Source organism: Notothenia rossii (genome assembly GCF_949606895.1).
Source record: "Notothenia rossii genome assembly, chromosome: 3".
NCBI classification, from domain to species: domain Eukaryota; kingdom Metazoa; phylum Chordata; class Actinopteri; order Perciformes; family Nototheniidae; genus Notothenia; species Notothenia rossii.
In genome coordinates, this window is record NC_136901.1 from 71,499 (window position 1) to 97,867 (window position 26,369).

Sequence of the window (26,369 nt, forward strand, 5' to 3'; positions counted from 1 at the left end):
AGACAGGTGAGAGACAGACGGTTAGAGACACACAGGTGAGAGACAGACGGGTAGAGACACACAGGTGAGAGACAGACGGGTAGAGACACACAGGTGAGAGACAGACGGGTAGAGACAGACGGGTAGAGACAGACAGGTGAGAGACAGACGGGTAGAGACAGACGGGTAGAGACAGACAGGTGAGAGACAGACGGGTAGAGACAGACGGGTAGAGACAGACAGGTGAGAGACAGACGGGTAGAGACACACAGGTGAGAGACAGACAGTTAGAGACACACAGGTGAGAGACACACAGGTAGACAGGGTATATGCAGGAATCCTGAGGTCAAATGTAATCCCTTTTAAGACCTTTTTTTAAGACCCTTTCCATACGTTTTAAGACCTCATCGTAACTTTGAGTTCTAACCGGTTACCTTGGCGACACACTTTACCTCACATTTACTATATTGATTGTAAGATAGCAAAACTAAACAGAGTGCAGACAGACTACTGAAGCCTCCTCTCCACATGGACTTCAACCTCTCTGTGAAGGTCAGGTTTAATGCAGTATGCTGCTTTGTTGCTTCTGTACTCTGTGCTCTTTCATTCCAGTCAAACTCCTCAGAAACCATTAGAAACCAGTATTTGACCAATAAACAAAACTATTGACAAAACTTTGAACTTTGAAATATATTAAACTTTGGTGAGCTTCAGCGGGGTAATGCCATATAGGAGCTCCCTCACAAATACCCAGGGGTTAAATTGGGCTGGGGCTGTCCGGGGCTAAGCCCTGGCACATAGGACGATGCTCTGACGTCATCACCCTCACACATTTGTCATATGTTTACAAAAAACGATATATATGTTAAGACTTTTCTCGTTCTTAATATAGACTATATTAGGGTCGATATGTGTTGACTTTACTTTAAAATAGCAGATCTCTGTGACCGGATATAGTTTGGCTTAGACCCCGGCCCCACGAGGACACATACGGTAAAACGCATACGCAAGCGCAAAAAAGTCTTCCGTTCACACGCATTCAATTCATCACGTGTCCGTTCACACTAGACCGCTGCAAATGCTGGAAACGCTGTAGTACATATGTCAGGCCTGTAAGTGGCGCTGCTGCCGCCCGAAATACACCAAAAGCGAAGAAGAAGACCCCGGAGCATGGTTGCCATGGTTGCCCTTCTGTTTATTCTCCGCGATGGACGGCGTGTTCTCCTGCTGTGTATCTCTCAGGTAGTCCACCAGCAGATAAAAAAACACCCACCTCTCCGCCTTTTCCAAGGAACGAGGGGACCGTGCGGCAGTTTCCGTTAAAAAAAATGTTCCGCCGGTCAACATGTCCGTTAAAGTTTAAATCTTCCGTACAAAATTAGAAAAGTGCCGATCAGAGGTCTTCTTTGTTATTTATTGAGCTTTAAAACAAATTGATAACGACTCTGTTCTCTGTATAATAATATAATAATATTTAATAAACGGTGACTGCCTCTCTTTTCCTCCCCCTCTTCTGACAGCCCAGCAGCAGCAGGAGACGCGGGGAGAGGGAGGCGGGCTATTTCATCGTAATCAGAAAATGATCATATAGGGCTTACACACGGAGCCGTTGGACCCCCAGAGCGTTGCGTATGCCGGTCTACCCACCTTGGGACCCCACCTTGGGACCTCCCCCCCACACAGAGCGGAGCAAGGCAACGAAACTTAAAATAAGAAGCAGCATTTTACGGCGCGCTATGCATGGGGCCGCCTTGGGGGGTTTCCCGACATGTCGTTTCAGTAAATTAAAGGGTGTTTCATGTTGTCGTTGCTGTGAACCTTCTTAATACCTTGGAAAATGCAGTTTAATACTTTTTAATACTTTTTAATACTTTTTAAAAGCCTTAATTTTCGCTAAATTGATTTATCAACTTTTAATACTTTTTAAGACCCCGCGGACACCCTGGTAGAGACACACAGGTGAGAGACAGACAGGTGAGAGACAGAAAGGTAGAGACAGACAGGTAGAGACACACAGGTGAGAGACAGATGGGTAGAGACACACAGGTGAGAGACAGACAGGTAGAGACACACAGGTGAGAGACAGACAGACAGGTGAGAGACAGACAGGTGAGAGACAAGACAGATAGAGACACACAGGTGAGAGACAAACGGGTAGAGACAGACAGGTGAGAGACAGACGGGTAGAGACAGACAGGTGAGAGACAGACAGGTAGAGACACACAGGTGAGAGACAGACAGACAGGTGAGAGACAGACAGGTGAGAGACAAGACAGATAGAGACACACAGGTGAGAGACAAACGGGTAGAGACAGACAGGTGAGAGACAGACGGGTAGAGACAGACAGGTGAGAGACAGACAGGTAGAGACACACAGGTGAGAGACAGACAGACAGGTGAGAGACAGACAGACAGGTGAGACAGACAGACAGGTGAGACAGACAGACAGGTGAGAGACAGACAGGTCAGAGACAGACAGATAGAGACACACAGGTGAGAGACAGACAGGTAGAGACACACAGGTGAGAGACAGATGGGTAGAGACACACAGGTGAGAGACAGAAAGGTAGAGACAGACAGGTAGAGACACACAGGTGAGAGACAGACAGGTGAGAGACACACAGGTGAGAGACAGACAGGTGAGACACACAGGTGAGAGACACACAGGTGAGAGACAGACAGGTGAGACACACAGGTGAGACACACACAGGTGAGAGACAGACGGGTAGAGACACACAGGTGAGAAACAGACAGGTAGAGACACACAGGTGAGAGACAGACAGGTAGAGACACACAGGTGAGAGACAGACGGGTAGAGACACACAGGTGAGAAACAGACAGGTAGAGACACACAGGTGAGAAACAGACAGGTAGAGACACACAGGTGAGAGACAGACATGTAGAGACACACAGGTGAGAGACAGACAGGTAGAGACACACAGGTGAGAGACAGACAGGTAGAGACACACAGGTGAGAGACAGACATGTAGAGACACACAGGTGAGAGACAGACATGTAGAGACACACAGGTGAGAGACAGACAGGTAGAGACACACAGGTGAGAGACAGATGGGTAGAGACACACAGGTGAGAGACAGAAAGGTAGAGACAGACAGGTAGAGACACACAGGTGAGAGACAGACAGGTGAGAGACACACAGGTGAGAGACAGACAGGTGAGACACACAGGTGAGAGACACACAGGTGAGAGACAGACAGGTGAGACACACAGGTGAGACACACACAGGTGAGAGACAGACGGGTAGAGACACACAGGTGAGAAACAGACAGGTAGAGACACACAGGTGAGAGACAGACAGGTAGAGACACACAGGTGAGAGACAGACGGGTAGAGACACACAGGTGAGAAACAGACAGGTAGAGACACACAGGTGAGAAACAGACAGGTAGAGACACACAGGTGAGAGACAGACGGGTAGAGACACACAGGTGAGAAACAGACAGGTAGAGACACACAGGTGAGAAACAGACAGGTAGAGACACACAGGTGAGAGACAGACATGTAGAGACACACAGGTGAGAGACAGACAGGTAGAGACACACAGGTGAGAGACAGACATGTAGAGACACACAGGTGAGAGACAGACAGGTAGAGACACACAGGTGAGAGACAGACAGGTAGAGACACACAGGTGAGAGACAGACATGTAGAGACACACAGGTGAGAGACAGACATGTAGAGACACACAGGTGAGAGACAGACATGTAGAGACACACAGGTGAGAGACAGACAGGTAGAGACACACAGGTGAGAGACAGACAGGTAGAGACACACAGGTAGAGACACACAGGTGAGAGACAGACAGGTAGAGACACACAGGTGGGAGACAGACAGGTGAGAGACAGACATGTAGAGACACACAGGTGAGAGACAGACATGTAGAGACACACAGGTGAGAGACAGACAGGTGAGAGACAGACAGGTGAGAGACACACAGGTGAGAGACAGACAGGTGAGACACACAGGTGAGAGACTAGGGCTGTGCAATTAATCGTATTTTAATCGCGATTACGATTATGGCTTGCGGCGATTATGAAAACCGCATAATTGACAAAATACGATTATTTTGCTGGGTGCGCTTTCGCCCCTCCCTAAAAGCCCACTCGGCCACGTGGGAGTGACTTGTGTTGTGAGTGTTCAGCGCGAGCGAAGATGTCAGAACAAGAGCAGCAACTCGTTAAAAAGAAGGGTCGCGGGGAGATTCCCAGTCGATCTCGAGATGTGTCTAAAAATAGAACAACAATATTCAGTTTTATCGTTAATGTCCTGTAACATAATCTTCCTGTGCCAGAATAATGCACTTGAACGCATCAAAGCTTTGTGATTGGCCGGCGTGACCCCATGTGCCGGGGCGTGGCTGAAGAAAGGTAATTTAGGAGCAGCATTTCAAAACAGTGCACAAACGCTACGAGACGGAATTCCCTCCTAACAAGGGGAGGGGCCTGAGAGGACAGCTAAATGCACAGCAGTCCATTTCCACCAGGCCCAACAACAAGAGCAAGGCTGCTGCCAGAGCATCTCATCGTGTCAGTCACGTTCTGGAGAAACACATGAAGTCTTTCAAAGACGGAGAAGTTGTGAAAGAAGTATTCCTGGAGGCTGCCGGCGAGCTTTGGGGGACAGTCAAAATAACAGTAGCATTTCAACAGGTTTTTGATTTAATAAAAACTCAAGTTAGATACCGTTATTAATCAGCTGTAAGTTTTAGTTTGAACTTATTCATTATAATTATTGAACAAAATGGTATAAGAATGCAAACATTCAGATCTGTTCTGTTTAAATTGATTATAGTCTATTATCATTCAGGTTTAGAAACTAGTGCTGCTTGCATCCTATTTTAAAGGCATTTCTTTTTATACTCTAATAAAATTCAACAAAAAAAGGGTTTGATTATATTAATGTTGTCTTTTTTATTGCACTTTGCAGCAGATTCCTGTGTAGCTTCAGATCTGAGTCGTCTTATTAGTAAGCCTAATTTATACTTTTGTAGCAACACTATTTATATATAATGGCAAAGAAAAGGTTCAGAGTCTTTTCTTTTTGTCCTGTGTCATGTGAGGCAGCACTGCCAAAAGTTCCTCTTCAGAGAGGGTCAGTACAGGTGGCAATATGTTCCCCTGCCTGCGCTCATCTCTGAAACCAGACCATGTCAACAGGCTTCTTGCAAAACATCTTTAAGAGATGACATGAGCAGCCCTACCAGCATTTGCCATGGTGGCCAAAACATTTTTATTTGGTCTTAAATTGTAGTTCAACATTTGTTTCCTGTTACTTCTGGACCATGACGGTTGGCCAGCCTTCAACGTTTAACTGAGTGGAATATGTTGAATCTGTTTTACCAAGATGTTGGCTCTATGTTAAGGAGTTATCAGTAGGTTGTTTGTGACCGTGCACTGCAACATATTTGATTTAATTTATTTTGGTCTAATTTAGTTTTATGTATCATATTAACATATGTTTAGTATGGTTTTGGAAGTGCGCTCCAACATATTTGTTGTTCTTGTTTATTGGTAAAATATTATTTGTTTTAAAGTTCAATAAATGGTCAATGAATAATCGTCAAAATAATCGTGATATCAATTATTGAGCCAAATAATCGTGATTATGATTTTTGCCATAATCGCACAGCGATTGAGAGACAGACAGGTAGAGACACACAGGTAAGAGAGACAGGTGAGAGACAGACAGGTAGAGACAGACAGGTGAGAGACAGACAGATAAAGACAGGCGGGCAGAGACAGACAGGTGAGACAGGCAGGTTGGACTCACCTGTCGATCAGCACCTGGAGAGTCATCTGTTTGAATCTGAGGTCAGAGGTCAAGGATCAAATTGCATCAGTTGATGACATCACTACAGGTAACAGACTGCAATACATGTCCCATGAAGCACCTGTGAGTGAGGCTAGCTACAGTCAACAGACTACAGTTCCCATGATGCCCTGTGTTAGACGATACTGTGGCCGTTTCTCAATCTCGAGGATACTGGCTTCCAAGCCAATATTTTAAGGATGCTACGTCATCAAGTGGCGCAGCAGGGCCGTTCCAATGTCCAGCATACTTGGAATTCTACCGAGGCCGCGTCCTTGGTTTGGGGGAAATTTCGAGGCTGCACATGGGTAGACTTTGCGTCCTTAAAATCCCCACAATGCTTTGCGCAAGGACCAATTTCAAAAACCCTTGCGGAGAATGGCTGAACCGACGCAGCACACATTTAAATGTAAGTATGTAGTGGCGTGGAACATGTGTTGGTAAATATGTGACTTTGTTATCTCCAAAAATGTGTTCCGTGAAAGTAAAGCAAGTTCATAATTAGATAGACATCGTGAGGGATTTATTTTCGTTACAGTTTATGTTGAAACCGTTAGAGAGAGTGGCACACTTGTTAGCCTGTTCCATTCTTCTTCGTTTTCCGAAGCCGTGGCTTGGAAGCATACTTGCTTTGTTTCTGAAGGAAGTGACTTGGAAGTACGCGACTACCAAGCCAGCATCCTCGCGATTGAGAAACGGCCTGTATGTCAGTGAGGATAATTACAGGTAACAGACTACATGTCCCATGATGCACTATAAATGAGGCTAACTACAGGTAACAGACTACAGTTCCCATGATGCCCTGTGTTAGAGGATACTGAGTGTGGGTGAGAGGCAGACCCACGCTGCTCTCTCTCACTGAGTTCAGAACCCTCAGCTCTCTGCAGGTCAGAACAAACGGGTCTGGAACAAAGTCCGTTAGGAAGCACTTCCCAAAGGACGCTGCCTACAACACAGAACAACAAATCAGAACAACAACACAGAACAACAAATCAGAACAACAAATCAGAACAACAACTCAGAACAACAAATCAGAACAACAAATCAGAACAACTCAGAACAACAACACAGAACAACAACAAATCAGAACAACAACACAAAACAACAAATCAGAACAACAACTCAGAACAACAACTCAGAACAACAACAAATCAGAACAACAACACAAAACAACAAATCAGAACAACAACTCAGAACAACAAATCAGAACAACAACACGGAACAACAAATCCGAACAACAACACAGAACAACAAATCAGAACAACAACACAGAACAACAACTCAGAACAACAACAAATCAGAACAACAACACAAAACAACAAATCAGAACAACAACTCAGAACAACAAATCAGAACAACAACACGGAACAACAAATCCGAACAACAACACAGAACAACAACACAGAACAACAACACAGATTTATACCTGAGATAGAACTCACCCTGAGCAGGTCCTTCTGGGTAATGGAGTCATACTCGTGTCCTGCCGCCTCCACACACTGACGGACTGCTTCTCCCAGCATGCTTTGCTCCTTTATCTCCCTCAGGTACTCATCAGCCTTCTGACTGGACTTCTACAGAGAGATACAGACAGGTAGACAGTCAGACAGACAGTCAGTAAGACAGGCAGACAATCAGACAGAGAGACAGTCAGACAGGTAGACAGTCCTACAGGTAGTCAGGTAGACAGTCAGACAGACAGGTATACAGTCAGAAAGAAAGACAGTCAGACAGACAGTCAGTCAGACAGACAGTCAGACAGGGAGTCAGTCAAACAGGTAGACAGTCAGACAGAGACAGGGAGTCAGTCAGACAGGTAGACAGGCAGACAGGTAGACAGAGAGCCAGTCAGACAGGTAGACAGTCAGAAAGAAAGACAGTCAGACAGACAGTCAGACAGGGAGTCAGTCAAACAGGTAGACAGTCAGACAGAGACAGGGAGTCAGTCAGACAGGTAGACAGGCAGACAGGTAGACAGAGAGCCAGTCAGACAGGTAGAGAGTCAGACAGGGAGTCAGTCAGACAGGCAGTTACACAGGTAGACAGTCAGACAGAGAGACAGTCAGACAGGTAGACAGTCCTACAGGTAGTCAGGTAGGCAGTCAGACAGACAGGTAGACAGGTAGACAGTCAGAAAGAAAGACAGTCAGACAGACAGTCAGTCAGACAGACAGTCAGACAGGGAGTCAGTCAAACAGGTAGACAGGCAGACAGGTAGACAGAGAGCCAGTCAGACAGGTAGACAGTCAGACAGGGAGTCAGTCAGACAGGCAGTCAGACAGGTAGACAATCAGACAGAGAGACAGTCAGACAGGTAGACAGTCATACAGGTAGCCAGTCAGACAGGTAGTCAGATAGTCAGACAGGCAGTCAGGCAGGGAGTCAGTCAAACAGGTAGACAGACAGACAGACAGACAGACAGACAGGTAGTCAGGTAGACAGGTAGACAGACAGTCAGTCAGTCAGACAGACAGACAGACAGACAGACAGACATTCAGTCAGACAGGGAGACAGTCAGAAAGGGAGTCAGTCAGACAGACAGGTACCTGGTACTCCCGGTGGGCCTCCAGCAAAAGAGCTCCAGGGGCCATGGAGGCGATCTTGAAGATCTCCTGACAGACGAGAGGAACCTCCTGAAGGAGTTCCTGCTGAGAGGAGCTGAGGATCCGGACCCCGTCCAATTCTCCCACCAGAACACAGGGTTCCTCTATCGGGAACCTGGTCAGAGGTCAAGGCTCACAGCGGAGAACCAGAGAACCATTAAAACAACAAGAAGCTTAAAGAGCTCCAGGAGAACCCTACTGAAGTCCAGGAGGACCCTAATGAGGACCAGGAGAACCTTACTGAGGACCAGGAGAACCCTACTCAGGTCCAGGAGGACCCTACAAGATCCAGGTACCCTAATGAGTTCCGGTCCAAACTTGTTTGTGGTTCTGTTCTGAAATGGTCTAAAGGATACTGGATGTTGTCCTGACGGACTCCAACCACCATCAGCAGTTTGTCCCACAGCAGAACCACAGACGGCTGCTGACTCTTTGGCCTGCGACACCTGGACAGGTATAGACAGGTACAGAGGGTGAGACAGGTGCGACGGGTGAGATAGGTGAGACAGGTGAGAGGACAGACGGGTAGACAGACAGGTACATACCAGACCATCTGTTTGGGGGGCTTTGTGTTCTTGGTGTCCACTTCATTCAGTTTGTCCTGCAGACACAGAAGCACCTGTCAATCATACAGACCCAGCCCCCTCACCACCTGTCAATCACCCACACAGACCCCACCCCCTCACCTCCTGTAAATCACCCACACAGACCCCACCCCCTCACCACCTGTCAATCACCCACTCAGACCTCACCACCTGTCAATCACCCACACAGACCCCACCCCCTCACCTCCTGTAAATCACCCACACAGACCCCACCCCCTCACCACCTGTCAATCACCCACTCAGACCCCACCCCCTCACCTCCTGTAAATCACCCACACAGACCACACCCCCTCACAACCTGTCAATCACAAAGACCCCACCCCCTCACCTCCTGTAAATCACCCACACAGACCCCACCCCCTCACCACCTGTCAATCACCCACTCAGACCCCACCCCCTCACCTCCTGTAAATCACCCACACAGACCCCACCCCCTCACCACCTGTCAATCACCCACACAGACCCCACCCCCTCACCTCCTGTAAATCACCCACACAGACCCCACCCCCTCACCTCCTGTAAATCACCCACACAGACCCCACCCCCTCACCACCTGTCAATCACCCACTCAGACCCCACCCCCTCACCACCTGTAAATCACCCACACAGACCACACCCCCTCACAACCTGTCAATCACAAAGACCCCACCCCCTCACCACCTGACAATCACAAAGACTCCAACCCCTCACCATCTGTCAATCACATAGACCCCAGCCCCTCACCACCTGTCAATCACACAGACCCAAAACCCTCACCACCTGTCAATCACACAGACTCCACCCTCTCACCACCTGTCAATAACACAGACTCCACCCCCTCACCACCTGTCAATCACAGACAACCACCCCCTCACCACCTGTCAATCACACAGACAACCACCCCGCCCCCGCACCACCTGTTAATCACCGCCCCGCCCCCTCACCCCAGTGAGATCAGGCCCCTAATTGGTCGCTCACCTGAAGGTGGGAGGGGCCTGTCCACAGGTGTCCGGTCTCTGTGAACAGAGCCAGGTATTTGTAGCTGAAGGAGACGGACATGTGGAAGATGCTGCCAGACTGAGGACCCAGACCTGGAGGACTCTGAGAGACAGACAGGTAGTTAGTGACGTGTCTCAGCTGTCTGTCTACCTGTCTGTGTACCTGTCTGTGTCTCTGACTGTCTCACCACCGCGGTGCAAGACGTGTTGTCCAAGATGTAGAGATCCGGTCCGGTGGACAGCAAGACTTTAGTCTGCCGGTCCTGGGTCAGAACCAGCCAGCAGACAGGCTTCCCCTGGAGACCTGGAGAACACAGGTGAGAGGGAGACAGGTGAGAAAGAGACAGGTAAGAGGGGGACAGGTGAGAGGGAGACAGGTGAGAGGGAGACAGGTGAGAAAGAGACAGGTAAGAGGGGGACAGGTGAGAGGGAGACAGGTGAGAGGGGGACAGGTGAGAGGGAGACAGGTGAGAGGGGGACAGGTGAGAGGGAGACAGGTGAGAGGGGGACAGGTGAGGGGGGACAGGTGAGAGGGGGACAGGTGAGAGGGGGACACGTGAGGGGGGACAGGTGAGAGGGGGACAGGTGAGAGGGGGACAGGTGAGAGGTGGACAGGTGAGAGAGAGAGAGACACAGGTGAGAGAGAGACAGGTGAGAGGGAAACAGGTGAGAGGGGGACAGGTGAGAGGGGGACAGGTGAGAGGTGGACAGGTGAGAGAGAGAGAGACACAGGTGAGAGAGAGACAGGTGAGAGGGAAACAGGTGAGAGGGGGACAGGTGAGAGGGAGACAGTGGAGAGACAGGTGAGAGGGGGACAGGTGAGAGGGAGACAGGTGAGAGGGAGACAGGTGAGAGGGGGACAGGTGAGAGGGAGACAGGTGAGAGAGAGAGAGAGACAGGTGAGAGGGGGACAGGTGAGAGGGGGACAGGTGAGAGAGAGAGACAGGTGAGAGAGAGAGAGAGACAGGTGAGAGGGGGACAGGTGAGAGGGGGACAGGTGAGAGGGAGACAGGTGAGAGGGGGAAAGGTGAAAGACAGGTGAGAGGGAGAAAGGTGAGGGGGGACAGGTGAGAGGGGGACAGGTGAGAGGGAGAAAGGTGAGGGGGGACAGGTGAGAGGGGGACAGGTGAGAGGGAGACAGATGAGAGGGAGACAGGTGAGAGGGAGACAGGTGAGAGAGACAGGTGAGAGAGAGAGACAGGTGAGAGAGACAGGTGAGAGAGAGAGAGACAGGTGAGAGAGAGAGAGAGAGACAGGTGAGAGAGAGAGCCAGGTGAGAGGGAAACAGTTGAAAGACAGCTGAGAGGGAGACAGGTGAGAGGGAGACAGGTGAGAGGGAGACAGGTGAGAGAGAGACAGGTGAGAGGGAGACAGGTGAGAGAGAGAGACAGGTGAGAGAGAGACAGGTGAAAGAGAGAGAGAGAGAGAGACAGGTGAGAGAGAGAGCCAGGTGAGAGGGAGACAGGTGAGAGGGAGACAGTGGAGAGACAGGTGAGAGGGGGACAGGTGAGAGGGGGACAGGTGAGAGGGAGACAGTTGAGAGGGGGACAGGTGAGAGACAGTTGAGAGGGGGACAGGTGAGAGGGAGACAGTGGAGAGACAGGTGAGAGGGGGACAGGTGAGAGGGAGACAGTGGAGAGACAGGTGAGAGGGGGACAGGTGAGAGGGAGACAGTGGAGAGACAGGTGAGAGGGGGACAGGTGAGAGGGAGAAAGGTGAGGGGGGACAGGTGAGAGGGGGACAGGTGAGAGGGAGACAGGTGAGAGGGAGACAGGTGAGAGACAGGTGAGAGGGAGACAGGTGAGAGAGACAGGTGAGAGAGAGAGAGACAGGTGAGAGAGAGAGAGAGAGAGAGACAGGTGAGAGAGAGAGCCAGGTGAGAGGGAAACAGTTGAGAGACAGCTGAGAGGGAGACAGGTGAGAGGGAGACAGGTGAGAGGGAGACAGGTGAGAGGGAGACAGGTGAGAGACAGGTGAGAGGGAGACAGGTGAGAGACAGGTGAGAGAGAGAGACAGGTGAGAGAGAGAGACAGGTGAGAGAGAGAGACAGGTGAGAGAGAGAGAGAGAGAGAGAGAGACAGGTGAGAGAGAGAGCCAGGTGAGAGGGAGACAGGTGAGAGGGAGACAGTGGAGAGACAGGTGAGAGGGGGACAGGTGAGAGGGGGACAGGTGAGAGGGAGACAGGTGAGAGGGGGACAGGTGAGAGACAGTTGAGAGGGGGACAGGTGAGAGGGAGACAGTGGAGAGACAGGTGAGAGGGGGACAGGTGAGAGGGAGACAGTGGAGAGACAGGTGAGAGGGGACAGGTGAGAGGGAGACAGTGGAGAGACAGGTGAGAGGGGGACAGGTGAGAGGGAGACAGGTGAGAGGGAGACAGGTGAGAGACAGGTGAGAGGGAGACAGGTGAGAGACAGGTGAGAGACAGAGACCGACAGGTAGGTGGACCCTCACCCGGGACCTCAGGTAACCTCCGGAGCTTTAGGTCGTCGATGTTGGTCGCCAAGGTGAATCGAGAGGAACTCGTTACTATGGCAACCCCTGTTCCATAAGGAGAGTGGAACACCTGGGCCTCCAACACCTGAGACTGAACCACTTCCTGTTTACAGAGAGAGAGAGAGATAGGTACACCTGAGACTGAACCACTTCCTGTTTAGAGAGAGAGACAGGTACAGAGAGAGAGAGAGAGAGAGACAGAGACAGAGAGAGACAGGTACAGAGAGAGAGAGAGAGACAGAGACAGAGAGAGACAGGGGCTGCTTCTCAGGTCGATTATTTTCATTTCCTCGCTATCACCGGAAGTTGATTTGTCTGCGCCATCTTGAGGAGCGTCCCATGGCTCTTATTTCTGCCGGAGGACCGAGGACCGAGGAGCGATAATGGAGGAACCACCAGACCATCCTCCGATGAAATCCTCGGATACTCGCCCCGCCCCCTTACTGTGTATCGCTCACTGATTGGACGATGCAGTGCATGCACTGATCTGATGCTTCTTGACATGAGAGCTGTTTCCCAGCGCAGGGAAGAAAATACATGAACCTCACGGGAGTCACTACTCAGTTTATAACGTGTTTTGTTTCAATTCATGTTTCATTTAGTTACAAATATTTGATATATCTGAACAACAAAGTGGTCAAAAATCATTTTATTCATTTATTGGAAACATTTTCATGATCAATTTTTTCGTTTATACATTTCAAGAATGGTGTTTATCTTTTTTGAGAATGAGTTCTTATTTTGTTTAATGTATTTGGGTCTACAACAGACGATACAAATGTATATGTCAGTAAACGTGTACTAACAGAGGCGGGGTGTTTGTGAACACAACGGGGACAGAGCTGCTGTCAGACGATCAGCTGTGCGGTGTCATCACAAACGGACGTTGCGTCACGTGACGCTCCGGAGGAAAGGACGTACCATTGCTCTGAAAACTCATTTCCCTGCTTCTCTTGGTTTCCTTGCGTCTCTCCATGCTTCCCTGGTGGGAGGGGCTAGACGCAGGGAAACAATGCAAGTGAGGGACGCAACGAATCCATTTAACCGACCTGAGAAGCAGCCAGGTACACCTGAGACTGAACCACTTCCTGTTTACAGAGAGAGAGACAGGTACACCTGAGACTGAACCACTTCCTGTTTACAGAGAGAGAGAGAGAGAGAGAGAGAGACAGGTACACCTGAGACTGAACCACTTCCTGTTTACAGAGAGAGAGAGAGAGAGAGAGAGAGAGAGACAGGTACACCTGAGACTGAACCACTTCCTGTTTACAGAGAGAGAGACAGGTACACCTGAGACTGAACCACTTCCTGTTTACAGAGAGAGAGACAGGTACACCTGAGACTGAACCACTTCCTGTTTACAGAGAGAGAGAGAGAGAGAGAGAGACAGGTACACCTGAGACTGAACCACTTCCTGTTTACAGAGAGAGAGAGAGAGAGAGAGAGAGACAGGTACACCTGAGACTGAACCACTTCCTGTTTACAGAGAGAGAGAGAGAGAGAGAGAGAGAGAGAGAGACAGGTACACCTGAGACTGAACCACTTCCTGTTTACAGAGAGAGAGACAGGTAAACCTGAGACTGAACCACTTCCTGTTTACAGAGAGAGAGACAGGTAAACCTGAGACTGAACCACTTCCTGTTTACAGAGAGAGAGACAGGTACACCTGAGACTGAACCACTTCCTGTTTACAGAGAGAGAGATAGAGAGAGACAGGTACACCTGAGACTGAACCACTTTCTGTTTACAGAGAGAGAGAGAGAGAGAGACAGGTACACCTGAGACTGAACAACTTTCTGTTTACAGAGAGAGAGAGAGAGAGAGAGAGACAGGTACACCTGAGACTGAACCACTTCCTGTTTACAGAGAGAGATAGAGACAGGTACATCTGAGACTGAACCACTTCCTGTTTACAGAGAGAGAGAGAGAGAGACAGGTACATCTGAGACTGAACCACTTCCTGTTTACAGAGAGAGAGAGAGAGAGACAGGTACACCTGAGACTGAACCACTTCCTGTTTACAGAGAGAGAGAGCGAGAGAGACAGGTACATCTGAGACTGAACCACTTCCTGTTTACAGAGAGAGAGAGAGAGAGACAGGTACATCTGAGACTGAACCACTTCCTGTTTACAGAGAGAGACAGGTACATCTGAGACTGAACCACTTCCTGTTTACAGAGAGAGAGAGAGAGAGAGAGAGAGACAGGTACACCTGAGACTGAACCACGTCCTGTTTACAGAGAGAGAGAGAGAGAGAGAGAGAGAGAGAGAGACAGGTACACCTGAGACTGAACCACTTCCTGTTTACAGAGTGAGATAGAGAGAGAGACAGGTACATCTGAGACTGAACCACGTCCTGTTTACAGAGAGAGAGAGAGAGAGAGAGAGAGAGACAGGTACACCTGAGACTGAACCACTTCCTGTTTACAGAGAGAGACAGGTACAGAGAGAGAGAGAGAGAGGTACACCTGAGACTGAACCACTTCCTGTTTACAGAGAGAGAGAGGGAGAGAGAGAGAGGTACACCTGAGACTGAACCACTTCCTGTTTACAGAGAGAGAGACAGAGAGGTACACCTGAGACTGAACCACTTCCTGTTTACAGAGAGAGAGAGAGAGAGAGAGAGACAGGTACACCTGAGACTGAACCACTTTCTGTTTACAGAGAGAGAGACAGGTAAACCTGAGACTGAACCACTTCCTGTTTACAGAGAGAGAGAGAGAGAGACAGGTACATCTGAGACTGAACCACTTCCTGTTTACAGAGAGAGACAGGTACACCTGAGACTGAACCACTTCCTGTTTACAGAGTGAGATAGAGAGAGAGACAGGTACATCTGAGACTGAACCACGTCCTGTTTACAGAGAGAGAGAGAGAGAGAGAGAGAGAGAGAGACAGGTACACCTGAGACTGAACCACTTCCTGTTTACAGAGAGAGACAGGTACAGAGAGAGAGAGAGAGAGGTACACCTGAGACTGAACCACTTCCTGTTTACAGAGAGAGAGAGGGAGAGAGAGAGAGGTACACCTGAGACTGAACCACTTCCTGTTTACAGAGAGAGAGAGAGAGAGAGAGAGAGAGAGACAGGTACACCTGAGACTGAACCACTTTCTGTTTACAGAGAGAGAGACAGGTAAACCTGAGACTGAACCACTTCCTGTTTACAGAGAGAGAGAGAGAGAGAGAGAGAGACAGGTACACCTGAGACTGAACCACTTTCTGTTTACAGAGAGAGAGAGAGAGAGAGAGAGAGACAGGTACACCTGAGACTGAACCACTTTCTGTTTACAGAGAGAGAGACAGGTACAGAGAGAGAGAGGTACACCTGAGACTGAACCACTTCCTGTTTACAGAGAGAGACAGAGAGGTACACCTGAGACTGAACCACTTCCTGTTTACAGAGAGAGACAGAGAGGTACACCTGAGACTGAACCACTTCCTGTTTACAGAGAGAGAGAGAGAGAGAGAGACAGGTACACCTGAGACTGAACCACTTCCTGTTTACAGAGAGAGACAGGTACAGAGAGAGAGAGAGAGAGGTACACCTGAGACTGAACCACTTCCTGTTTACAGAGAGAGAGAGAGAGAGAGAGACAGGTACACCTGAGACTGAACCACTTCCTGTTTACAGAGAGAGACAGGTACAGAGAGAGAGAGAGACAGGTACACCTGAGACTGAACCACTTCCTGTTTACAGAGAGAGAGAGGGAGAGAGAGAGAGAGACAGGTACACCTGAGACTGAACCACTTTCTGTTTACAGAGAGAGAGACAGGTAAACCTGAGACTGAACCACTTCCTGTTTACAGAGAGAGAGAGAGAGAGAGAGAGAGACAGGTACACCTGAGACTGAACCACTTTCTGTTTACAGAGAGAGAGAGAGAGAGAGAGAGAGACAGGTACACCTGAGACTGAACCACTTTCTGTTTACAGAGAGAGAGAGGGAGAGAGAGAGAGAGGTACACCTGAGACTGAACCACTTCCTGTTTACAGAGAGAGAGAGAGAGAGAGAGAGAGAGACAGGTACACCTGAGACTGAACCACTTTCTGTTTACAGAGAGAGAGACAGGTAAACCTGAGACTGAACCACTTCCTGTTTACAGAGAGAGAGAGAGAGAGAGAGAGAGACAGGTACACCTGAGACTGAACCACTTTCTGTTTACAGAGAGAGAGAGAGAGAGAGAGAGAGAGACAGGTACACCTGAGACTGAACCACTTTCTGTTTACAGAGAGAGAGACAGGTACAGAGAGAGAGAGGTACACCTGAGACTGAACCACTTCCTGTTTACAGAGAGAGACAGAGAGGTACACCTGAGACTGAACCACTTCCTGTTTACAGAGAGAGACAGAGAGGTACACCTGAGACTGAACCACTTCCTGTTTACAGAGAGAGAGAGAGAGAGAGAGACAGGTACACCTGAGACTGAACCACTTCCTGTTTACAGAGAGAGAGACAGCTACACCTGAGACTGAACCACTTCCTGTTTACAGAGAGAGGGATAGAGAGAGAGACAGGTACACCTGAGACTGAACCACTTCCTGTTTACAGAGAGAGAGAGAGAGGTACACCTGAGACTGAACCACTTCCTGTTTACAGAGAGAGAGAGAGAGAGAGAGAGAGACACTCTCTACTGTCAGAGATAGAAAGCAGAGACAGATCCTAACCAAGTACAGGCTCAGTGACCACAAACTGGCAATCGAAACAGGAAGACTCAAAAGATCCTGGCAACCAAAAGAGAACAGAACATGTGGTCACTGTACGACAGGTGAGACTGAGACAGAGATGCACTTCCTCCTGAAGTGCCAAACATTCAACCAAGTAAGGAGCATTTATTGGAACAAGCTGAACTCTGTAATCCCAGGTTTCAAGGAGGTTGATGACCTCTCAAGACTGAGAGTACTCCTAGGAGAAGGAGACAAGGCACACCTTGCTGCCCAATATGTATACACATGCCACAACCTGAGGGACAGTGAATGAGACTCACACACACACACACACACACACACACACACACACACACACACACACACACACACACACACACACACACACACACGTGTTGAAATGTAATTGTATCACTGTATATACAGGACTGTCTCAGAAAATTAGAATATTGTGATAAAGTTCTTTATTTTCTGTAATGCAATTAAAAAAACAAAAATGTCACATTCTGGATTCATTACAAATCAACTGAAATATTGCAAGCCTTTTATTATTTTAATATTGCTGATTATGGCATACAGCTTAAGAAAACTCAAATATCCTATCTCTAAATATTAGAATATCATGAAAAAGTATACTAGTAGGGTGTTCAACGAATCACTTGAATCGTCTAATTAACTCGAAACACCTGCAAGGGTTTCCTGAGCCTTGAAAAACACTCAGCTTGGTTCAGTAAACTAAATCACAAGTATGGGGAAGACTGCTGATCTGACTGCTGTCCAGAGGACCGTCATTGACACCCTCCATCAGGAGGGTAAGACACAAAAAGAAATTTCTCAAAGAGCAAGCTGTTCACAGAGTGCAGTTTCAAAGTACATCCACAAAAAGTCTGTTGGAAGGGGGAAATGTGGCAGGAAACGCTGCACAACCAAGAGAGATGACCGCAGCCTTAACAGCATTGTGAAGAAGAGTCGCTTCCAGAATTTGGGGGAGCTTCAAAGACAGTGGACTGAAGCTGGAGTCCAGGTATCAAAAGTCACTGTTCACAGACGTGTCCGGGAAATGGGCTACAATAGCCGTATTCCCATGGTCAAGCCACTTCTGAACTCAAGACAACGGAAGAGGCGTCTGACTTGGGCTAAGGAAAAGAAGCACTGGACAGTTGCACAGTGGTCCAAAGTCCTCTTTTCAGACGAAAGCAAGTTTTGTATTTCATTTGGAAGTCAAGGCGCCAGAGTCTGGAGAAAGGCTGGAGAGGAGCAAAATCCAAGTTGCTTGAAATCCAGTGTGAAGTTCCCACAGTCAGCGATGGTTTGGGGAGCCATGTCAGCTGCTGGTGTTGGTCCACTGTGTTTCATCAAGCCCAGAGTAAATGCAGCTGTGTACCAAGAGATTTTAGAGCACTACATGCTTCCGTCTGCTGAAAAGCTCTATGGAGATGAGGAATTCATTTTCCAGCATGATCTGGCACCTGCCCACAGTGCCAAAACCACCAGTAACTGGTGTACTGACCATGGCATTACTGTCCTCCATTGGCCTGCAAATTCCCCTGACCTGAACCCCATAGAGAATATGTGGGGTATTGTGAAGAAGAAGCTGAAAGACACCAGACCCAACAATGCTAATGAGCTAAAGGCCGCTATTGAAGCATCCTGGGCATCCATAACACCTCAGCAATGCCACAGGCTGATTGCCTCCATGCCACGCCGCATTGATGCAGTAATCCGTGCAAAAGGATTCCCAACCAAGTACTGAGTGCATTAATGGACATTTTCAAATGTTTGATTGTGTTTTGCTGTTATAAATCTTTTTTTTTTACTTGGTCTGAGGAACTATTCTAATTTTTTGAGATAGGATTTTTGAGTTTTCTTAAGCTGTATGCCATAATCAGCAATATTAAAATAATAAAAGGCTTGCAATATTTCAGTTGATTTGTAATGAATCCAGAATGTATGACATTTTTGTTTTTTTAATTGCATTACAGAAAATAAAGAACTTTATCACAATATTCTAATTTTCTGAGACAGTCCTGTATATATCATCAATAATATGTAAAAATTTGAAATGTCTGTTAATGTTGTTAATTATTTTGTATTGTGATGCTTTGGCAACATTGTTTAATTTAACTTTCATGCCAATAAAGCCCCTTTGAATTGAATTGAATTGAATTGAGAGAGAGAGAGAGAGAGAGAGAGAGAGAGAGAGAGAGAGAGAGAGAGAGAGGAGAGAGAGAGAGAGAGAGAGAGAGAGAGAGAGAGAGAGAGGTACACCTGAGACTGAACCACTTCCTGTTTACAGAGAGAGAGAGAGAGAGAGAGAGAGAGAGAGAGAGAGAGAGAGAGAGAGAGAGAGGTACACCTGAGACTGAACCACTTCCTGTTTACAGAGAGAGAGAGAGAGAGCGACAGAGAGATACACCTGAGACTGAACCACTTCCTGTTTACAGAGAGAGAGAGAGAGAGCGACAGAGAGAGAGAGAGATACACCTGAGACTGAACCACTTCCTGTTTACAGAGAGAGAGAGAGAGAGAGAGAGAGAGAGAAAGAGAGAGAGAGAGAGGTACACCTGAGACTGAACAACTTCCTGTTTACAGAGAGAGAGAGAGACAGGTACCATGCATGTATAAAGAGAACCGGAGTAACTCTGTTACTACTGTACATCCACAAAGTACCTGTCTCACCCTACTGTACATCCACAAAGTACCTGTCTCACCCTACTGTACATCCACAAAGTACCTGTCTCACCCTACTGTACATCCACAAAGTACCTGCCTCACCCTACTGTACATCCACAAAGTACCTGTCTCACCCTACTGTACATCCACAAAGTACCTGTCTCACCCTACTGTACATCCACAAATTACCTGTCTCACCCTACTGTACATCCACAAAGTACCTGTCTCACCCTACTGTACATCCACTAAGTACCTGTCTCACCCTACTGTACATCCACAAAGTACCTGCCTCACCCTACTGTACATCCACAAAGTACCTGCCTCACCCTACTGTACATCCACAAAGTACCTGCCTCACCCTACTGTACATCCACAAAGTACCTGCCTCACCCTACTGTACATCCACAAAGTACCTGCCTCACCCTACTGTACATCCACAAAGTACCTGCCTCACCCTACTGTACATCCACAAAGTACCTGTCTCACCCTACTGTACATCCACAAAGTACCTGCCTCACCCTACTGTACATCCACAAAGTACCTGCCTTACCCTACTGTACATCCACTAAGTACCTGCCTCACCCTACTGTACATCCACAAAGTACCTGCCTCACCCTACTGTACATCCACAAAGTACCTGCCTCACCCTACTGTACATCCACAAAGTACCTGCCTCACCCTACTGTACATCCACAAAGTACCTGCCTCACCCTACTGTACATCCACAAAGTACCTGTCTCACCCTACTGTACATCCACAAAGTACCTGCCTCACCCTACTGTACATCCACAAAGTACCTGTCTCACCCTACTGTACATCCACAAAGTACCTGTCTCACCCTACTGTACATCCACTAAGTACCTGCCTCACCCTACTGTACATCCACAAAGTACCTGTCTCACCCTACTGTACATCCACAAAGTACCTGCCTCACCCTACTGTACATCCACAAAGTACCTGCCTTACCCTACTGTACATCCACAAAGTACCTGCCTCACCCTACTGTACATCCACAAAGTACCTGTCTCACCCTACTGTACATCCACTAAGTACCTGCCTCACCCTACTGTACATCCACAAAGTACCTGTCTCACCCTACTGTACATCCACAAAGTACCTGTCTCACCCTACTGTACATCCACAAAGTACCTGTCTCACCCTACTGTACATCCACAAAGTACCTGCCTCACCCTACTGTACATCCACAAAGTACCTGCCTCACCCTACTGTACATCCACAAAGTACCTGCCTCACCCTACTGTACATCCACAAAGTACCTGCCTCACCCTACTGTACATCCACAAAGTACCTGTCTCACCCTACTGTACATCCACAAAGTACCTGTCTCACCCTACTGTACATCCACTAAGTACCTGCCTCACCCTACTGTACATCCACAAAGTACCTGTCTCACCCTACTGTACATCCACAAAGTACCTGCCTCACCCTACTGTACATCCACAAAGTACCTGCCTCACCCTACTGTACATCCACAAAGTACCTGCCTCACCCTACGGTACATCCACAAAGTACCTGCCTCACCCTACTGTACATCCACAAAGTACCTGCCTCACCCTACTGTACATCCACAAAGTACCTGCCTCACCCTACTGTACATCCACAAAGTACCTGTCTCACCCTACTGTACATCCACAAAGTACCTGTCTCACCCTACTGTACATCCACAAAGTACCTGTCTCACCCTACTGTACATCCACAAAGTACCTGCCTCACCCTACTGTACATCCACAAAGTACCTGTCTCACCCTACTGTACATCCACAAAGTACCTGTCTCACCCTACTGTACATCCACAAAGTACCTGTCTCACCCTACTGTACATCCACAAAGTACCTGCCTCACCCTACTGTACATCCACAAAGTACCTGTCTCACCCTACTGTACATCCACAAAGTACCTGTCTCACCCTACTGTACATCCACAAAGTACCTGCCTCACCCTACTGTACATCCACAAAGTACCTGTCTCACCCTACTGTACATCCACAAAGTACCTGTCTCACCCTACTGTACATCCACAAAGTACCTGTCTCACCCTACTGTACATCCACAAAGTACCTGTCTCACCCTACTGTACATCCACAAAGTACCTGCCTCACCCTACTGTACATCCACAAAGTACCTGTCTCACCCTACTGTACATCCACAAAGTACCTGCCTCACCCTACTGTACATCCACAAAGTACCTGTCTCACCCTACTGTACATCCACAAAGTACCTGTCTCACCCTACTGTACATCCACAAAGTACCTGTCTCACCCTACTGTACATCCACAAAGTACCTGCCTCACCCTACTGTACATCCACAAAGTACCTGTCTCACCCTACTGTACATCCACAAAGTACCTGTCTCACCCTACTGTACATCCACAAAGTACCTGTCTCACCCTACTGTACATCCACAAAGTACCTGCCTCACCCTACTGTACATCCACAAAGTACCTGTCTCACCCTACTGTACATCCACAAAGTACCTGCCTCACCCTACTGTACATCCACAAAGTACCTGCCTCACCCTACTGTACATCCACAAAGTACCTGCCTCACCCTACTGTACATCCACAAAGTACCTGCCTCACCCTACTGTACATCCACAAAGTACCTGCCTCACCCTACTGTACATCCACAAAGTACCTGCCTCACCCTACTGTACATCCACAAAGTACCTGTCTCACCCTACTGTACATCCACAAAGTACCTGCCTCACCCTACTGTACATCCACAAAGTACCTGTCTCACCCTACTGTACATCCACAAAGTACCTGCCTCACCCTACTGTACATCCACAAAGTACCTGCCTCACCCTACTGTACATCCACAAAGTACCTGTCTCACCCTACTGTACATCCACAAAGTACCTGTCTCACCCTACTGTACATGGCCATGTTTCCTGGACAGGTTACTTAGCACAGACAAAGGTAATAATGTTAATAGTGCAGTTATAAACGACATGAGTCAAAGATGTGTTGCTGTATTTTAGTGGTAATGCATTCATCATCATCATCATCATCATCATCATTATTTAATATATATATAATTCACACAGTCGGCCCGTCCACACACAGGCATGAAAAAAATCTTGAAAAATCTTGATGCTGGGCGTGTCTGAAGCTTGGCGATTTTTTGAGAGCAACGCGACCAACAACCAATCACATGAATGTCCCGCCCCCGACATACAAAGCAATAGCAATGTTAAAAAGAAGTAAACTGGATATAAACTCTCCAAACAGGCGAAAACATACCAGTTTCACCCACTGTCTCTGCCCCCTCCCTCCATGCCTGGTTCCTCCGGTTTGTATCCCGGTAAATAGTTCCGGTCGTAAAGAACCGGGTGATTTGCTACCGTAATATCTCGTTTGGAATATGAGGAAATGAACTGCGGTCTGGCTCTCCCAGCTTGCACGCGGTTTGATTGGCTCTAGCGCTTGTACTGGCGGGATTTTCATAATCAGGATTTGATTGGCTGAATCCAGCTTCGCAAGCATCGGGAGCATCAAAAGTTGAACATTGCTCAACTTTTGATGCTCACGATGCTTGCAAAGCCATGCTCCGCTCCCCACAATGCAGTTTGGCAAAGATTAAAAATCTTCTACATCACCCCATTCAAGTGAAGCTTTGAAAGATTTTTTTCATGCCTGTGTGTGGACCGGCCGAGTGCCTGCAAACCAGGAGGAGAACGCCTCCTACTTGAAAGACTACGGAGGGATAGGGTCTACAAAATGTTTTTATTTTGGGGATGGACTGGATGCTCTGACCGGTCCACTTCCTGCGGAAGGTAATGGCTCGTTAAGGACACATTAAGGGCTCGTTAAAGACTTGTTAAGGACTAGTTACCTGTCCCATGCTGAAGTGTCTCTTGAAGGTCCCGAAGACGTCGTAGGTCAGAACCGATCCGTCCTCCTGAACCAATAGCAGCTCATCACTCACCGTCCAGCCCACCTGGACCACTGGACCACTCTTCCACTGGAGACAGGTGAGAGACAGGTGAGAGACAGGTGGGAAACAGGTGAGAGACAGACATGTGGGAGACAAGTGGGAGACAGACAGGTGAGAGACAGGTGAGAGACAGACATGTGGGAGACAGGTGAGAGACAGACAGGTGGGAGACAGGTGAGAGACAGACAGGTGAGAGACAGGTGAGAGACAGACATGTGGGAGACAGGTGAGAGACAGACATGTGGGAGACAGGTGAGAGACAGACAGGTGAGAGACAGATGAGAGACAGGTGAGAGACAGACAGGTGGGAGACAGGTGAGAGACAGGTGGGAGACAGACAGGTGACAGACAGGAGAGAGACAGATGAGAGACAGACAGGTGAGATACAGGTGGGAGACAGGAGAGAGACAGATGAGAGACAGACAGGTGAGAGACAGGTGGGAGACAGACAGGTGAGAGACAGGTGGGAGACAGGAGAGAGAAAGGTGGGAGACAGGAGAGAGAAAGGTGAGAGACAGGAGAGAGACAGGTGAGAGACAGATGAGAGACAGATGAGAGACAGGTGAGAGACAGGTGGGAGACAGGTGGGAGACAGACAGGTGTTTACCGGGAAGCTGGCGATGGAGACTCCAGACGCAGAATAAATCTCCAGCTGAGGACGAGAACTCGGGGAACGTCTATGAGGTTCTCTGAGGAGAGCTGAGAGAGACAGGTGAGACAGACAGGTGGAGAGAGACCGGTGAGACAGACAGGTGGAGAGAGACCGGTGAGACAGACAGTTAGAGAGAGACCGGTGAGACAGACAGTTAGACAGTTAACCATTAGCATGCAACAGACATTACACCCGGAGTCTGTCTTCATCATTGCTGGAGATTTCAATCACTCCAACCTAAACACTGTTCTCCCCAAATTCCACCAACATGTCTCATGTCCCACAAGAGGAGATAAGACCCTGGATCATTTATATACCAATATCAAAGATGCATATAAGGCTCTCCCTCTCCCCCATCTGGGTCAGTCAGACCATATCCCACTGTTCCTTCTACTCAAATCCCACCCCCTTATCAGACGAGTCAAGCCCTCGGTCAAGAAAGTGAAAGTCTGGCCTGAGGGAGCAGAGTCCAATTTACAGCATCAGCTTCACATCACCAACTGGAACAACTTCGCTGTAACTGCCACTATGGATTCCCAAGTAGACATCAGAGGTTTCTCAATACTCAAATTTCCCCTCCTCGGTCCTCTGGTAGTGACCCGGAAATGAATTTCAGCGCGCCATGTTGAAGGACATCTCATTTCTCTAAATGCACTTCGAGGACCGAGGATCGAGCGTGGAGGAGGCTCTCTGGAGGAGCTCTAACCGAGGAGAGAGGAGAGAGGAGAGAGGAGAGAGGAGAGAGGAGAGAGGAGAGAGGAGGCTCTCTGGAGGAGCTCTAACCGAGGAGAGAGGAGAGAGGAGAGAGGAGAGGAGAGAGGAGGCTCTCTGGAGGAGCTATAACCGAGGAGAGAGGAGAGAGGAGAGAGGAGGCTCTCTGGAGGAGCTATAACCGAGGAGAGAGGAGAGAGGAGAGAGGAGAGAGGAGGCTCTCTGGAGGAGCTCTAACCGAGGAGAGAGGAGAGAGGAGAGAGGAGAGGAGAGAGGAGGCTCTCTGGAGGAGCTATAACCGAGGAGAGAGGAGAGAGGAGAGAGGAGAGAGGAGAGGAGAGAGGAGGCTCTCTGGAGGAGCTATAACCGAGGAGAGAGGAGAGAGGAGAGAGGAGAGGAGAGAGGAGGCTCTCTGGAGGAGCTCTAACCGAGGAGAGAGGAGAGAGGAGAGAGGAGAGAGGAGAGGAGAGAGGAGGCTCTCTGGAGGAGCTATAACCGAGGAGAGAGGAGAGAGGAGAGAGGAGAGAGGAGAGAGGAGGCTCTCTGGAGGAGCTCTAACCGAGGAGACTCTGATGGGTCCTCCACGGCTATTCCACGGATGCATTTCCGGGAACGGTGGAGTCGTGACGCACGGCCGGACTGATCTCAGCCAATCACAGCTCTGCATGCATCGTCTGGATATTATTTTATTAACTGCTCTCATCGCAATGTTTCCAGAGAGAACAGCTGAGAGGTCCGTGCAGAAAGCAGAGCAGTGTGTATAATATATATCACTCAGTGTAACAGACCTACTCTCTGTATCTGCAATGAGCTGTGTGTGTGGTACAGTGTGTAGGTGTGTGTGTGGTACAGTGTGTAGGTGTGTGTGGTACAGTGTGTAGGTGTGTGTGTGGTACAGTGTGTAGGTGTGTGTGTGGTACAGTGTGTAGGTGTGTGTGTGGTACAGTGTGTAGGTGTGTGTGTGGTACAGTGTGTAGGTGTGTGTGTGGTACAGTGTGTAGGTGTGTGTGGTACAGGGTGTAGGTGTGTGTGTGGTACAGTGTGTAGGTGTGTGTGGTACAGGGTGTAGGTGTGTGTGGTACAGTGTATAGGTGTGTGTGGTACAGGGTGTAGATGCGGTGGACAGACGGGGGGGGGGATATATCCAGTCTCTGATTGTGTTACGTTATTATGAGAGTGCTCTCATACTTGTTTGATTCTGAAATTGTATATATTTATATAAATATGT

The 26,369-nt window shown here is 48.6% G+C and overlaps 1 protein-coding gene and 1 long non-coding RNA gene across 2 annotated transcripts in view; one reads left to right on the forward strand and one right to left on the reverse strand.

The window, feature by feature from the left end:
• Window positions 1-26,369, reverse strand: part of vps16 (VPS16 core subunit of CORVET and HOPS complexes) — a 40,078-nt gene that overhangs the window by 4,951 nt on the left and 8,758 nt on the right. The window contains exons 3-13 of the mRNA XM_079669770.1: window positions 24,386-24,477; window positions 23,677-23,805; window positions 12,445-12,589; window positions 10,182-10,297; window positions 9,974-10,096; window positions 8,957-9,012; window positions 8,768-8,857; window positions 8,355-8,526; window positions 7,251-7,382; window positions 6,627-6,754; window positions 5,770-5,805 (exon numbers count right to left, since the gene is read on the reverse strand). Coding sequence (XP_079525896.1) covers window positions 5,770-5,805; window positions 6,627-6,754; window positions 7,251-7,382; window positions 8,355-8,526; window positions 8,768-8,857; window positions 8,957-9,012; window positions 9,974-10,096; window positions 10,182-10,297; window positions 12,445-12,589; window positions 23,677-23,805; window positions 24,386-24,477 — 1,219 coding nt within the window. The remainder of the gene's footprint in view (window positions 1-5,769; window positions 5,806-6,626; window positions 6,755-7,250; window positions 7,383-8,354; window positions 8,527-8,767; window positions 8,858-8,956; window positions 9,013-9,973; window positions 10,097-10,181; window positions 10,298-12,444; window positions 12,590-23,676; window positions 23,806-24,385; window positions 24,478-26,369) is intronic.
• LOC307032065 lies at window positions 12,582-12,843 on the forward strand. The gene is made up of 2 exons (XR_013806151.1): window positions 12,582-12,703; window positions 12,744-12,843. It is a non-coding gene; the product is annotated as an uncharacterized lncRNA (long non-coding RNA).